This window comes from Radiomyces spectabilis, assembly GCF_025331425.1.
Source record: "Radiomyces spectabilis strain NRRL 2753 chromosome Unknown BYT42scaffold_1, whole genome shotgun sequence".
In the NCBI taxonomy this organism is placed as follows: domain Eukaryota; kingdom Fungi; phylum Mucoromycota; class Mucoromycetes; order Mucorales; family Radiomycetaceae; genus Radiomyces; species Radiomyces spectabilis.
In genome coordinates, this window is record NW_026251926.1 from 3023323 (window position 1) to 3039323 (window position 16001).

At 48.3% G+C, this 16001-nt stretch overlaps 5 protein-coding genes and 1 non-coding gene across 6 annotated transcripts; 2 read left to right on the forward strand and 4 right to left on the reverse strand.

Annotated features, from left to right (window-relative positions):
* BYT42DRAFT_554309 (uncharacterized protein) lies at positions 1–708 on the reverse strand. The gene has a single exon (XM_051566570.1). The coding sequence runs from the start codon at positions 617–619 to the stop codon at positions 35–37; it is 585 nt and encodes a 194-aa protein (XP_051428879.1). The 5' UTR covers positions 620–708; the 3' UTR covers positions 1–34.
* On the reverse strand, positions 643–1155 carry BYT42DRAFT_610064 (uncharacterized protein; the record flags this gene model as incomplete). The annotated part of the gene is made up of 1 exon (XM_051571354.1): positions 643–1155. The coding sequence occupies one exon, from the start codon at positions 1153–1155 to the stop codon at positions 643–645; it is 513 nt and encodes a 170-aa protein (XP_051428880.1).
* On the forward strand, positions 1156–1786 carry BYT42DRAFT_41557 (uncharacterized protein). Its single transcript, XM_051563460.1, has one exon. It carries the CDS (start codon positions 1190–1192, stop codon positions 1661–1663), a length of 474 nt encoding a protein of 157 aa, XP_051428881.1. The 5' UTR covers positions 1156–1189; the 3' UTR covers positions 1664–1786.
* Positions 1787–5284: 3498 nt separating this feature from the next.
* BYT42DRAFT_487566 (uncharacterized protein) lies at positions 5285–6292 on the reverse strand (the record flags this gene model as incomplete). The annotated part of the gene is made up of 1 exon (XM_051563812.1): positions 5285–6292. One exon carries the CDS (start codon positions 6290–6292, stop codon positions 5285–5287), a length of 1008 nt encoding a protein of 335 aa, XP_051428882.1.
* A 5951-nt stretch (positions 6293–12243) lies between these two features.
* BYT42DRAFT_475712 (uncharacterized protein) lies at positions 12244–12723 on the reverse strand (the record flags this gene model as incomplete). The annotated part of the gene is made up of 1 exon (XM_051563617.1): positions 12244–12723. A coding segment is annotated over one exon (480 nt), but the record flags the coding sequence as incomplete, so codon positions are not given.
* A 1073-nt stretch (positions 12724–13796) lies between these two features.
* BYT42DRAFT_t9 lies at positions 13797–13870 on the forward strand. Its single transcript has one exon. It is a non-coding gene; the product is annotated as a tRNA-Val (tRNA).
* The last annotated feature ends 2131 nt before the right edge of the window (positions 13871–16001 follow it).

Genomic DNA, 16001 nt, shown 5'->3' on the forward strand with positions numbered 1-16001 from the left:
TTGGCATTCCATAAAGTGATCGTTAGAGGGTCACTCATTGATGGATATTTTCGGGGGTGGAGGTGCTGGTGGAGTCTGAGCTGGCGATTTGTATCGGTTCGTCATGATCATCATTCATTGTGAAAGGATTGGCAGGGGTGGTGGTGGGTTGGGATCGCGATTGTAGGAAAGAACGGAGCATCTCATCGTCGATCCACTTGTGGCTGTGGAAGGAACGGGCAACGGCAAATTTAACCGGTTCACGAATGAACTGGAGAGCACGTTCAAGGCGCTTGAGGTGGATCTGATCAGCCTCACGTTGACGGTCCTCCGTGGATAGTTCAGCGAACTTGGGATCGCGCAGACGCGATTGATCACGGGGATTATACTCGTTGAGGGGTGAGATGTTGTGACGAGCAAACAAATTGGTCAAGGTTTCGTGGTAGTCATTGTGGATCAACAAAGCGACGACCTGGCGATCGGGGTAATGCACATCAAGAAGGCGAGAATTATCGAAACCGAGTGTACAAAGAGTTTGGCAAAGGGCCTTGGTTCGCATTCGGTATTTGCTAGGGATATACACATAGCGGAAACCATGGTTTTCACTAGGTGAAGTAAAGGCGCGGGCGAGAGTAGCCATACATTTGGGGGAGACCTTGGATTTTATGGTGCGCTTAACACGCTGGGCCCAAGTTTCCACAATGGTGGAGGGAGCGGTGGTGGTGATGGACGGGAAATTGTCATGGGCATACTGTACTTGGATGCCATGGCACCAGACGAGGTAGAAGACGGGTGCTGAGTTTCCAGCTGGGCAATTTTGGCCTCAGCATCGGCCAATGATTTTTTCAACCGTTGGTTTTCCACGATCAGTTCGTCGTACTGATCCATGCGGCCGCGGAGTTGGTTGAGTTCAGCCATGATGGCGGTCATGAACTCAGGGAGTGCTTCGTGGTGTTCGAAGTGGAGAGCAGAGGATGGCTTGGTGGTCGCGGTTGCACTAGCGGCAGCAGGTGTAACCGTGGTGGTGGGAATGGAGGGAATTTCCTGTTGAGCATCGCCCATTTGGGAGTCCATGGTTTGGGAGGCAGAGGCAGCTTGACCGAGATGTTGTTCGATCAAAAATTGCATATCTATATGACCAAAGCGGTGGCCACAACGGCAAAGGAAAATGGGCATGGCGAGATTAGTTTTGGTATGGCCATTTTTGTTGATGTGGCCAAGATCCAGGCATTTCGGGCATTTGAGGGCAGTGTGGCGCAAGGCCTCAAAATCAGAGTTCAGTTTTTTCAGGGCAGTGGGCGAAAAATTTTTAAGAGGTTTTGCCCCCTCAGCTAGTTCTTGGGTTTTTTCTATTTTTTTGGTGGTTTTAATCGCACCCATTGGAAGTTCGCGTTCGGCGGATGCAGTAACGGTTTCAGGAAGTGTGGTTCGGGTACGTTTCTGTATCGGTAGGCGGGAGATGCGTAGCGGGAGCAGAGATGAGCGGCACCGTTTGCTTAAAGAATATTGTTTCAGCTGGCGGCCAGATGTCGGAATCGCGGGGCAAAAGTTCACTATTTCGCTTGGCGGTTCTAATGGATCTTGCTTAGCAGGTGCTGGGCAACGCGTGGAAGGTAAATTTGGGGAAGGTTGTGTTGCTGAATCTTTCTCTCTAGTTGTCAAGGTAATTACTAAATCCGGTTAAACTTTTATCCGCGAGAAAAGTGATGAATAACGGAATAACCAGTGATTCCTTGGTGTAGATGAAAGTTTTTTTTATTAAAGCGAGGCGAAGCCGAGCACAGACTTCTGGAGTGAAGCAACGTTGCTCTCGCCAGATCGAGGGGGGAGATAGGTCATGAAAAAACCTACTGTACTAGACAGCAGGAAAAAACGAAAAAGGAAACAAATGCATGAAAAATAAAAAATAAAAAATAAAAATAAAAAAAAATCTAAACGGAGCTAATGTCTGATTCCGAAGAAACAGAAACAGGTGGGGGCAAAAGCCAGTTCACGAGGGAACAACCAGGAGCGGGATCACGGTAAGCAATGAAATCAGGATCGGGATCACGGTAAGCAATGAAATCAGGATCGGGATGACAAGCCTGATCTACCTCAAGGAGGATTTGACAAACAATCGGCCAGGTACGGCGCCAGTAAGCAATGCGATGGGATGAGGTGGGGCGGGTTTTTGGGAGCTGGTTCAAAATACAAGAGAGTGGATCAGCGTGATCAGGATCATTGCGAACGTTGAGACGACGGTGCATGTTCAAACACCAGATTAAATGGCGCCGGCTTGTGTGGTCATGCTTGCACCAACAGGTAATAGGGCGGCCAGGAAGCCAACCCATTCTCCATCGGATGCAACGACTTCGTTCATGGTGGGTCATTGGCAGGAACATGATGGGATCGATGCCCAGACGGGGACGGCAGGCGCGAAGGAGGGTGCTGTTACGACTATCCAGCCGATGCTGGAAAGTGTCTTGAAGGAACGTCCAGAGGGCGGATTTAAAGTCTTTTGCAGACGTGTGAGAGCGGGGTCGAGGGAGGCTAACCCAGATTTGATTCCTGTAGTAGGAAGGCCAAAGGTGTGGAGTATGTTTAATGTGAGGCTTTAGAGCACTCAAAAGACTGTCGTCAGGAAGGTGGTAAGATCGGAATAAATATTTGGCTTGGAGAATGCTGTATCGTTCAGCCATTGTGGGCAAGCAGGTCAAGTGACGGAAAACAACTGTGGATGCGGTGCGATGGCCACCAAAAATCATGCGTAAGCATTGATCTTGAGCACGATCGAGCTGAATACGCTGTTTCACAGAAAGGCGAAGAAGGGCAAGGCCATATTCGAACTTGGGACGGACGAATTGTTGGTACAAGCGAGCGGAAAGCAAACGAGAGAAACCATGTGGGTTGACACCCAGGCCACGTAAGACACGCATGGTACCCAAGGCGCCGCTGCTGTTCTGGTGGATGAGGAGAGTCGGATCGATCAAGCCCTGGCTGTTGAAAGGAATACCGAGGTACTTGAAGGTGGAGGCGGATTGAAGGGGAACATTGTAAAGTGTTAAAGGAATGGAGGGGGAAACCGAAGGTGAACCATCGTATAAAACGACACACTTTTCCGGATTCCATCGATAGCCTAGTTGTTGGCTATGCCTTTCACAGGCGGCAAGGAGAGTAGGCATGGTATTCCAAGTACCAATGATCGCAACATCGTCAGCATACAAAAGGCAATTGATGCGTTGACCGCGGACAAGGAATTGGAAAGGAGCAACAAAGTCATCATCATCTGGAAAGAGTGATGCTTCGGCAAGACGGAGGACACCAGGGAGGGTATTGATGTACAAGGAATAAAGGAATAGAGAGAGCACGGAACCTTGAAGGACACCGGTTTTAGGTTGGAAACGAGAGGAGTTGGTGCCTGAGAGCAGGACTTCGATGGAAACATCGTCGAATAAATTACGGAGGAGAGAAAGGAGTGGAGGTGGGGCCGTAGATTCAATTTCTTGCCATATGACGTTCCGATCAACGGTGTCATAGGCAGATTTGATATCTAGAAAAGCGATAACAGGACTTTGTCCATGAATGGTACGGTGGATGACGGAAAGTTCGTGGAGACATAAGGCTTGGTCCATTGCACTACGTGCAGGGCGGAATCCACCTTGGGCGATGTCGAGGGGAGGGGCAATACGTTCGATTTCTGGCATAAGACAATATTCCAGGATTTTTCTGAACATGGAGGTGAGGCATATGGGTCGATAATTTCCTGGGTCAGTAATATCGCCCTTTTTATAAATCGGTACGGCCTGTGCAACTCGCCAGTCAGAGGGACTAGTCCCCCATTTCCAACAGAGTGCAAAAAGGTGGGAAAGGAGTGGAGAGAGTGGATCAATGAGGACTTGGAGTACCTCAGCGCGAATGTGGTCTACACCAGGAGCTTTTCGGGAGGCAAGGCGTTTGATAGCGGCGGCAACCTGGGTGGAAGTGATGGGGCAAACGAGAGAAGAGGGAATAAGGGAAACATTAGACGGATCGTCGGAAGGAGTGGAGTGGGCGAGAAGGTTACCAGCATATACTTGCTCGAGATGAGAAGCAATGCGGTTGGCAGCAGTAGTGGGGCCAGCAGGGTCGGTGAACTGAGGTGTGGTTTTACGATTGCGCCGTAATTTCCCCATCATGGCAGTGGCATCACTAAAATTGCCAGTGGTCAGCTTATCACAAAATTCACGCCAGGTTTGTCGTTTGCGTCGGCTGACTAAACGGCGGAATTGGGCAGAGGCTCTTTGGTGTTCGATCCAGCGGGACATTTTGCTGAGGCCTTCAGCACGGCGCCATTTTTGGTAGCACTGTTCACGGTAATCAAAGGCATCTTGGAGTTGTGAATTCCAGAACCATTTGCAGGAACGTCGTGGGGGATTGCGTCGGCCAACAGCGGTGTCGAGGGAGGAATAAATGGCATCGCATAGGCGATGATGGAGAGAGTCAAGGGAAGGAACGGTGGGGGAATCGGAAAGTGCGATCAGTTCATGGCGAAGGGAGCGTACATTGGAGGTAAATGAGTGAATGAGGCGGTCCCGATCGGTAGGGTCAGCAAGTTTGCTAAGATTCCATAATTGACGCGGATGGTTGGTAGCGGGTGGAGGAGGAGGCATAGTGGGAATAAACGTGAGATGAGAGAGTTTATGATCGGAACCTAGGGAAACGTCATGATCGATGTGTATGGATGGGGTAAGGAGCGGTTGGGTACTTAGAAACCAGTCAATGATACTAGATCCGTTACCACGAAGGTAGGTAGGTTGGGCATAGGCCAGGGAAGCGTTCCATAATGTAAGTCCATGTTCATGGATCCATTCTAAAAATAAAGTGCCGCGGGAATTAACGTTATGGTCACCAACAAAGGAACCGATACGAGCATTGAAATCGCCGCACAGTATGGTATTTGTGGTGCCAGGTGCGGAGTAAGGGAGGGTAGTGAGAATGGTGAGGGAATCGGCATTAGAGAGTGATGGAGGTAGGTACAAACAATGGATTAGATGATCGGCGGTAATACATGAGAGGACATAGGGTGAGGTGATCGGAAGGATTGTGATGGGATAGGGAAAGGAAGGGTTGACAAGGAGTGAGATGCCTAGATTACCAACGTAGGCATTGGGGAGGCGTTGGCCATAATTATGGTGTTGGGTCCAATGGGTGGGAAATGAGTGTGGTGAGAGGAGCCAGGTTTCACTTATGAAAATGAGTGAGGAATCAGGTGTAAAGGAGAGGAGGTTATCAATGAGGTATCTTTGGAGCCCGTTGGCATTCCATAAAGTGATAGTTATAGGATCATTCATTGATGAGAGTTTTCAGGGGTAGAGGTGCTGGTGGGAGTGCTGTTATTGAGATTCATGTGTTCATCTTCAATATCATTGGTACCGAAAGGATTGGTGAGGCCAGTGTTAGTGGGTTGGGTGCGCGATTGGAGGAAGAAGCGAAGCATATCATCATCAATCCACTGTTGGCTGTGGAAGGAGCGAGCGACAGCGAATTTGACAGGTTCACGAATGAACTGGAGTGCGCGTTCGAGACGTTGAAGATGGATCTGATTGGCTTCACGCTGGCGATCTTCTAAGGACAGACCAACAAACTTGGGGTCACGCAAGTGTGATGGGTCGCGGGGGTTGAAGTCCTTGAGTGGGTTAATGTTGTGACGAGCAAAAGAGGCAACCAGTGTATCATGGTAGTCATTGTGGATGAGCAAGGCGACCACCTGACGGTCCGGATAGTGGACATCAAGGATTCGGGAATTGTCAAAACCGAGAGTGCGGAGAGTTTGGCGAAGTGCCTTGGTTTTCATGCGGAACTTGCTGGGAATGTACACATACTGGAAACCATGAGTTTCGCTAGTGGGGGTGAAGGCTCGAGCGAGGGTTGCCATGCGTTTGGGGGACACCTTTAGTTTTTTGGCGCGCTGAACACGCTTTGCCCAAGTGTCTTCGTCAGAAGGTGAGGTGGTGGTTGGAACGGGAGTCGAATCATTCTCATGAGCATATTTAGATGCCATGGCACCAGAAGGAGTGGGAGGTGAGCGCTGAGTCTCGAGCTGGGCGATTTTGGCTTCAGCGGCAGCCAATGATTGTTTCAATCGCTGGTTTTCGGCGATCAGTTCGTCGTACTGATCCATGCGGCTGCGAAGCTGGTTAAGTTCAGCCATGATGGTCGTCATGAATTCTGGTAGGGCTTCATGGTGTTCGAAACGAAGGGCAGGTGGTGGTTGGGAAACTGAGGATTCACCAGGGGCAGAAGGTGTGACAGAGGCGTTGTCAGGCACAGGACCATCCTGTTGCACATCAGACATTTGGGAGTCCAATGGTAGCAAAGCGGAGTCGGCGCGACCACGATGTTGGTCGATAAGAAATTGCATATCGATATGACCAAAGCGGTGTCCACATCGACAGAGAAAAAGTGGCATTGCGGGATCAGTTTTGCTGTGGCCATTTTTGTTGATGTGGCCAAGCGCAAGACATTTCGGACACTTGAGGGTAGTGTGGCGCAAGGCCTCAAAATCGGAGTTCAGTTTTTTCAGGGCATTGGGTGAAAAAATTTTAAGAGATTTGGCCACCCCAGCCGGTTCTTGGCTTTTTTCTATTTTTTTGTTTGTTTTTATCGCACCCATCTGAGGTTCGCGTTCAGTGGATGGAGTAATGAGTTCAGGAAGTGTGGTTCGGGTGCGTTTTTGAATAGGTAGGCGAGAAATGCGTAGCGGAAGCAGAGATGACCGGCGCCGTTTGTTTAAGGAATATGTTTTAAGCAGGTGGCCTGATGGTGGAATCGCGGGATGGAAATGCTCGATTTCGCTTGGCGGTTCTAACGGAACTTGTTGGCGGGGCACTGGGCAATGCTTTGGAGGCGAAGTATCGGTAGGTTGTGTTGCTGTATCTTTCTCTCTAGTTGTCAAGGTAATTACTAAATCCGGTTAAACGTTTATCCGCGAGAAAAGTGATGAATAACGGAATAACCAGTGATTCCTTGGTGTAGATTAAAGTTTTATTAAAGAAGGATAAAAGGCGGCTATGAACACTTGTCCGCATGGGGACTATTGCTCTCGCCAGATCGAAGGGAGGGAGGGTCATGAAAAACCTGCAAAGCAGGAAAAAGGTATAGGGGAAGGGTAGCCTGAGTTACTTTCAGTCGGAGCTACTCAATGATTCTGAAGAATGCAATGAGGGTGGTGGTGGTGGGGAGAGCCAGTTCAAGAGAGGACGGCCAGGATCAGGGTCGCGGAAAAGAAGGAATTCAGGATCAGGGTGGCAAGCTTGGTCTACCTCAAGAAGGATGCAACAGACCACAGGCCAGGTATGTTTCCAGTATGTGATGCGTGAAGGGGAGGTGGGAGGCGATTTAGGTAGACGGTTCAGAATGAAAGATAAAGGATCAGGATGGTCAGTATCGAGGGGAACTCGAAGACGGTGGTGCATGTTCAGGCACCAAATTAAATGGCGTCTACTGGTATGATCGTGTTGACACCAACATGGGTGAGGACGACCGGGGAGCCAACCCATACGCCATCGGATACAGCGGCTGCGTTCCTTGTTAGTCATGGGCAGAAACATGATCGGATCAATGCCGAGGGTGGGGCGGCACGCGCGGAGGAGAGTGCTGTTACGGGAGTTAAGGCGAAGTTCAAATTCTTCTTTGTGGAATGCTTGTATGGCCGCCTTGAGATCTTGGGAGGTAGCTTCAGCACGCGGTCGTGAGAGATTAATCCAGATCCGGTTTTTATGAAGCATGATCCAATGATGGTGGGAGCGGCGTATGTGTGGTTGAAGGGTACGCAGTAGACAATCATCTGGTAAATGGTGGGAGCGATGAAGATATTTCGCCTGGAGAATGATTTGGCGTTGGGTCATGGTTGGGAGCCGGGTCAAATGACGAAATACAACAGTTGAGGCAGTACGGTGGCCACCAAAGATCAGCCGTAAACATTGGTCTTGAGCACGGTCAAGTTGTACACGCTGTTTCATGGAGGGGCGGAGGAGGCCAAGGCCATACTCAAATTTAGGACGTACAAATTGTTGGTAAATGCGGGCAGAAAGCAGACGGGGAAAGCCAGTAGGGCTAACGCCTAGGCTATGTAACGTACGCATGGTGGCAAGGGCGCCCCGACTGTTCTGGTGAAGAAGGCGATCAGCATCAATCATACCTTTGTTGTTGAATGGGATTCCAAGATAAGGAAAGCAGTCAGCGCCTGGGAGTGGGGTACCATACAAGGTCAAACGGTGGGAGGGGCTAGATATAGGTGAGCCATTGTAGATGAGAACACATTTGTCAGGGTTCCAGCGGTAGCCTAGTTGACGGCTGTGTCGTTCACATGCAGCGAGAAGAGTAGGCATGGTATCCCAGGTACCGATAATGGCAACATCGTCTGCGTATAGGAGGCAGTTGATGCGTTGGTGGTTGATCAGGAAGTCCGTGGGCATGGCAAAATCGTCATCGTCATTGAGAAACGCTTCTTCGGCTAGTCGTAGGACTCCCGGTAAGGTGTTGATATAGAGGGAATAAAGAAATGGGGAAAGGACTGAGCCTTGAAGGACTCCAGTGGTTGGGTGGAAGCGGGTGGAAGTAGCACCGGAAAGGATGACTTCAATGAAAACATGGTCAAATAGGTTCTGGATGAGGATAAGGAGAGGGAGGGGAGCGGTGGACTCAAGCTCTTGCCATATGACTGTCCGGTCTACTGTGTCATAAGCGGATTTAATATCCAGAAATGCGATTACTGGTGGTTGACCATGGATGGTTCGATGCATGGCACTAAGCTCATGGAGACATAGTGCCTGGTCCATGGCACTGCGGGCATGGCGAAATCCTCCTTGAGCTATATCGAGGGGGGGTGTAGCAGCTTCCAGATGTGAGGCAAGACAGTATTCTAGGACTTTGCGGAACATGGATGTCAAACAAATTGGGCGGTAGTTACCAGGATCGGTGGGGTCGCCTTTTTTGTAAATAGGAACAGCCTGGGCAATGCGCCAGCATGAGGGACTATTTCCCCATTTCCAGCATAGAGCAAAGATGAGAGTGAGCACTGGGGTCAATGGTTCAGCAACGGCGTGCAGCATTTCAGCGCGCACATGATCAATCCCAGGGGCTTTGCGCGGTGCGACACGTTTGATGGCTGCTATGACTTGTGCTTCAGTAATGGGGCAAGATTCCGTAAAAGGAACAGAGGATGGTGGGGCATTGGTAGGCGGTGAGGAAGGTAGGAGAGTACCATCATACACTTGTTGCAGGTGAGCGGCAATGCGGTCAGCAGCAGCAGAGGGTCCAGTAGGATCAGTAAACTGAACAGTAGTTTTTCGATTACGTCGTAGCTTTCCCAGGGTTGCTGCAGCAACCGAGAGATCGCCTTGGCCCATCTTGTCACAGAACTCACGCCAGGTTTGGCGTTTACGTTGGTTGGTCAGGCGGCGGAATTTTGCAGCAGCTTCTTGATGGGTAATCCAACGGGCTATTTTACTAGTGCCAGAAGCCCTACGCCAGAGCTTATACAGTGGCCATCAAAAGTGGCTCCATATTTGCGATTTTTAGGTTTACATCATCATATCTCAGCAACTACTAACTATAAAAGGGTCATTTTAGGCTCATTTGAAAGCTCTTTTAATTCTCTATTAACATGCCAAATTTCATGCGATTCCAATCATTGATTGCTGAAAAATCTGAAAAACAAAAAGTTTGGTACATGGAGCCACTTTTGATGCACAGTGTCAATTTTTTAAAAAGTGGCCAAAAAACCGTCACAATAAATTTTATGGCGGTTGTTTTGCTTCAGACAAATTCTTCTTTCATTTTTACTTACTCTCACACATTTTTACTTCCTGATTTCACTACATCTGCAATTCCGCATCGCAATCTCAACATCATGCATCGCATCAGCAATGATCTCGAAAATCGCATTGTCACGCATCTCCAGAATGGGAAGTCAGCCCGCCAGGTTGCTAGAGAACTCTCTGTCAGTCGTAAAGTAGTTGGTAAAATCCGAGCCAAGTATGATTTTCCTAGCAATATCATAAAAACAGGTCGCCCTTCACTTATGGATAAGCGCACAAAAGCATATTATGTGCGTGCTGTTACCAAGGATGGACTTGAGAATGCTGCCCAGGTGGTCAAGGCCTTAAAGGAAGATCTTGGAGTGACTATAAGTGTCAGTACAGTACGTAGAGTACTCAAGGAGGCTGGATTGGCTTCATATGTCAAACCAAAGAAGCCTGCACTTAGTGTAGCCAACAGAAAGAAGCGTCTCCAGTGGGCTCAAGCACACAAACACTGGACTATGGATGATTGGAAGAAGGTGATTTAGTCTGATGAAGTCAAAATCAATCGTTATGGATCAGATGGTCGTCAGTATTACTGGAAGAAGCCTCAAGAATCATTACAACCTAAGCATGTTCAGCAAACAGTAAAACATGGCGGTGGTAATATCATGGTCTGGTCCTGCATCACTTGGGAAGGAGTTGGCTATATGGCCAAAATTGATTCTATCATGGACAAGGAACTCTACAGAGACATTTTGAGGGATGAATTGTGGATGACAATCAATGAATACCATCTGAATCCTACCGAGCTGGAGTTTATGCAAGATAATGATCCAAAACACAAGTCTCATTTGGTGATGGAATGGCTTGCAAATCAGCCATTTAAGGTTATGGAGTGGTCTCCACAGTCTCCTGATCTTAATCCCATTGAAAATGTATGGACACTACTGAAAAAGAAGTTGTTTCAGTATGAAACTGTACCCAAGGGTATGACTGAACTATGGAGACGTACCCATGATACTTGGTATAAAGAAATTTCCAAAGAAACTGTTCAGAAGTATATAGAAACAATGCCTGCACGTTGTCAAGCAGTTATAAAGGCTAAAGGTAGTTGGACAGACTATTAAATAAAGTTTTTTTAAAAATTGACACTGTGCATCAAAAGTGGCTCCATGTACCGAAATTTTTGTTTCTCAGATTTTTCAGCAACCAATGATTGGAATTGCATGAAATTTGGCATGTTAATAGAGAATTAAAAGAGCTTTCAAATGAGCCTAAAATGACCCTTTTATAGTTGGTAGATGCTGAGATATGATGATGTAAACCTAAAAATCGCAAACATGGAGCCACTTTTGATGGCCACTGTAGCATTTTTCGCGGTGATCAAAGGCTGTCTGTAATTGTGGAGTCCAGAACCAACGGCAAGAGCGGCGTGGAGGAGACCGGCGGCCAACTGCATGGTCGAAAGCATCGTATATAGTATTTGACAGACGTGTGTGAAGGGATTCGAAACAGGGTGGGATGTTGGATGTGAGGAGTTTAGGAAGGTCATCGGCAAGTGGTTGGAGTAAGGAGCGGAATTTGTCGTTGAGATTTTCCAATGTGTTAGGGTCTGTCAGCTTACTGAGATGCCACAGTTGTCTTGGGTGTGTACTTCCGGGAGCAGGTGTAGGATGGGAGGTGATGAAAGTAAGATGGATGAGTTTGTGATCAGAGCCAAGGGAATTTTCTGAGTCAATGCGCATGGAAGGTGAAATGAGGGGGAGGGGACTTAGGAACCAGTCAATAATACTGGAGCCATTGCCTCTAATGTATGTGGGCGACGCATAGGCCAAAGAGGCATTCCAGAGGGTGAGACCATTTTCATGTATCCATTCTAGAAATAAGGTACCCCGTCTGGTAGTTTCGTGGTCGCCAACAAAGGAGCCAATACGAGCGTTGAGATCGCCACAGATAATGGTATTGCTGGTGTTGGGTGTAGAGAGCGGGAGATCGGAGATAATGGTGTATGCCTCTATGGCAGAGAGAGATGGTGGAAGGTAGAGACAATGGAGAAGAAGGTCGGCAGTAGTACATGACAAGACATAGGGTGAGTTGGGTGGCAGGACGGTGACTGGGTATGGATATGCAGGATTTATGAGAAGCGAGATGCCCATACTACCAGCATATGCGTTTGGTAATTGTTTTCCATAGTTGTGGTGTTGGGGCCAATGGGTCGGAAAAGAGTGTGGGGGGAGGAGCCAGGTTTCAGTAATAAAAAGTAGGGAGGATTCGGCAGTGAAAGAGAGTATTGTATCAATGAGATGGCGTTGTAAGCCATTGGCATTCCATAATGTCAGTGTAATCGTGTTATTCATTGGGAAGGGAGGTTGGTGGGGGTAGTGCTGGTGGGAGGGGTGCTGCCGGTAACCATGTCGGTATCTTCAACATCATTGTCATCATCATCGGTGACGAAGGGGTTGGTGGGCTGAGAGGGTTGTGTATCAGGTTGAGGTGAGGTAAGAACTGACCGGAGCGTGTCTTCATCAATCCATTGTTGTTGGTAAAAGGAACGAGCAACTGCGTATTTGACCGGTGGTCGGATAAAACGTAGGGCTCGTTCAAGGCGTTGTGCATGGATCTCATTAGCCTTGGTTTGACGTTCATTTGCCGGCAAGTCTGCAAATTTGGGATCGCGGAGATGAGCAGGGTTACGAGGATTAAAATCAGAGATCAAAGTAATTTTGTGACGTTCAAGGTTTTGGAGAAAAGCAGGATGGTAATCATTGTGGAGCAAAAGTGCAACTACCTGACGGTCAGGATAGTGTACATCGAGGATGCGTGAATTGTCGAAGCCCAGAATGCGAAGACGTTGGCGGAGCTCTTTTGTTTTCATACGGAATTTGCTTGGGATATAGACGTACTGGAAGCCACTATTTCCACTGGTATCGAAAGCGCGAGCGGTAGTGGCCATCCGTTTAGCAGAAGGCTGTTGCTTCTTGGGGCGATGTTTGCTGGCTCGGGCAGCCCATGTATCCTGAGTTGGGGGGGGTGCAATAGGTGTGTCTGGGGCATACTTGGAGGCCATGGTACCAGTGGGTGCAGCAGGAGATGAAACAAATTCAAGCTGAGCAATGCGAGCTTCAGCAGCAGTCAGAGAGTCTTGGAGCTGCTGGTTGAAATTTTTTAATCGCTGGTTTTCAGCGATCAACTCATCGTATTTATCCATACGACTACGGAGGGTGTTGAGCTCATGGAGGACAGTTTTCATAAAATCCGGGAGCGCATCGTGATGTTCAAAACGAAGCGCAGGTTGCTGGGGTTCTCCTGAGGTAGCCGGTGGTTCAATAGTCGGAGTGCTAGGGGTAGTTGGAGCAGGGATGTCAGCTTCTGAATCATCGGTCATCAGCATGTCAGTTTTTTCTAGGGTAGATATATTTCGTGCGCGGTATTGTGCGATTAAAAATTGCATCGTAAGATGCGTAAACCGTTCTCCGCAGCGGCAAAGAAAAAGAGGCATGGGAGGATCGCTCTTATTATGGCCGTTTTTACGAATATGGCCTAGAGTGTGGCATTTGGGACATTTGAGATCTGTGTTGCGCATGTTCTCAAAGTCGGAGTTCAATTGTTCCAGGGCTTCAGGAGAAATCTTTTTTTGAGGTTTCGATGCCCCCGTTGGGTCTTGGGCTTTTTTTTCAATTTTTTTGATGGTTTTGACCGCACCCATAGTGTGTTCACGCTTGGTAGTGAAGCTAATAAGTTCAGGAAGGGTGACGCGGGTACGTTTTTTCGTGGGGATACGGGAAATGCGAGATGGGAGTAACGATGACCGCCGCCGTTTGTTTAAAGAATATTTTTTAGGCTGATGGCCGGATGTCGGAATGGCGGGGCAGAAATGCACTATTTCGCTCTGCGGTTCTAATAGATCTTGCGCAGCTGGTGGTGGGCAGTGCGTTGGAGGTAGGATATCGGGAGGTTCGGTTGTTGTGTCTTTCTCTGTAGTTGTCAAGGTAATTACTAAATCCGGTTAAACGTTTATCCGCGAGAAAAGTGATGAATAACGGAATAACCAGTGATTCCTTGGTGTAGTTGGTTATCACGTCTGTCTAACACACAGACGGTCGCCAGTTCGAATCTGGCAGGAATCATTTTTATAACATTTTTTTGTGTCGTAACCTTTTTTGTGTCGTTTTCGGGGTTTGCTGAATCTATTGTCGTGGCTGAAGCGGATAACGTCCGAAAATGGTAATCAGCTTAGCATCTTGCTAAGTACAACCATCCTTGTCAGTTACGCCGGTTCTTCTTTTGCGCCGATTAGATTTGCTATACCAAAGTTTAGCAAATACGGAAGACAGCGCATTGGCTCGTCCGCAGATCGATGTCTGGAGGAACCTTCGAGAAGGTATGAAGGACCAATGGATGAACGAGGCATACCAAAGGTATTGCCTGGAAAACGGAAGAAATATAGACCGAATCCGTTTAGCATTAAAGTGGTCCGTAATACTTCTTGATTGGTTATGTTTCGGAATAATAGAAAACCGTGCAGGAAGTTGACGAGAACCTTCCTGAAGATTGTAGACATAAAAATGATCTTGATAGAAAATATAAATATGACCATGTTATGGTAGAAATAAAGAATGAACAAAAACTACAGATTTAAACTGAACTCTAAAGGAGTACTCAAATCTGACAACTGGTAGCGGCTGAAAAGAAACCCGACCTGAGCCCAATTACTATTACGACGAAACCGGAACTATGGACGCACAAATGAAGACTCTCACCGAAGCTTTGGCTTACCTTCTGGAACGCGAGAAGAAGAAGGAAGAAAACGCCGGAAAGCAGACCCAAGGTGCAGAAGTCAAGGTTCCTCTGCCTGCGAAGTTCCGAGGTGTCAAGGACCCCGTCGTCGTGGAAAACTGGATCGATGATGTCGACCAATACTTCACCTTTACAAAAATGCCGGAGGAACAGCGGTTCAACTTTGCTGTTATGCTCCTCGAAGACAAGGCGAAGATGTGGTGGCGACGTCACAAGCAGACTAGTGGTGACGATACGATCGATAACTGGGAAGATTTATGCGATGCCATTCGGCACTACTTTGTCCCAACTGGTGTGTACCGACAAGTCCGTGGAAAGTTGCACAACCTACGACAAACTGGTTCCGTGCAACGTTATGCCGAAGAATTCCAGGACTTGAGAGCGATCGCTGGTGATGTCTCGGAAGCGGAAGCTTTGGACCGCTTCACTCGTGGTTTACGTATTCCGATCCAGGAATATGTGTACACTTATAGACCGGAGACTCTGGATCGTGCCATCGAGTTGGCTATGGACTACGAAGATGCTCGCCGTGGTAATTTCCGTCCCGTATTCCGTCCCCAGCAAGCTCAACGTCGGTTCAATGGACCCGAACCGATGGATCTGGACTTGCATGAATTGGATCGTCCCAGGAGACAACGACGTCCCAACGGCAAGAAGCACGTCAAGACCCCGAAGTGCTATGCCTGTGACCAGGAAGGTCACCTCGTGAAGGATTGCCCAGTGGTTAAAGCGGCCAAAGCTGCTTTAAAAGTCAACGCGCAATAGGTCAAGAGGGGGCCGTATTGCGCAAAGAAGATGTAACCACCCCTCTACCGGAACTAGGTCCTGGAAGCAAGGATCAGGGTGCTGGGAAGAAGCAGGGCGGTGGTGTCAAGAAATCGAAAGCTTCTTCCCCTTTCAAGTGGTACCAGGACAAGGAAACTCACGACCGTTGGCAAAAGGAACGCGACCATTTGGAAGAATTACAGCATTTGGCCAACGAAGGACGTGGTGCAATTGGTTTGCCGACATATAAAGGTTATATCGCCGGAGAATCTATGCAAGTTATTATCGACTCGGGAGCCTCAGCGAACTATGTATCCAAACGTCTGGCAAAAGGTTTGCCGCAACGCAAGTTGAAATGCGCTCTGCCAGTTAAGTCTGCTGGTAACAAGACGATCATGGTGGATACGGTGGTCAAGGTGCCTTTCTCCTTTGGACAAGTCGAGAAAGAAGATCACATCGAGGCATTGGTGATTCCCAGTCGATTCGATCTCATTTTGGGCATGGATTGGCTTGAAACGGTTAACCCGTCCGTAGACTGGAAGACGAAAACATGGCGGATCCAGACGGCAAAGGGCGAGATGGTGCTCTCCCCTAACGAACGAACGGACGATGACGAACTGAATTTTGTGTGTTGCCCGAGGCAAGTGGTCAAGTCGATCAAGCAGCGAGAAGAAGTAGTCCTGTTGTTGGTCAACA

Excerpts from the sequence above, each read along its gene's own strand:
- BYT42DRAFT_554309 (XM_051566570.1), bottom strand. The coding sequence starts at position 619 with ATGGCTACTCTCGCCCGCGCCTTTACTTCACCTAGTGAAAACCATGGT.
- BYT42DRAFT_41557 (XM_051563460.1), top strand. The coding sequence starts at position 1,190 with ATGTGGCCAAGATCCAGGCATTTCGGGCATTTGAGGGCAGTGTGGCGC.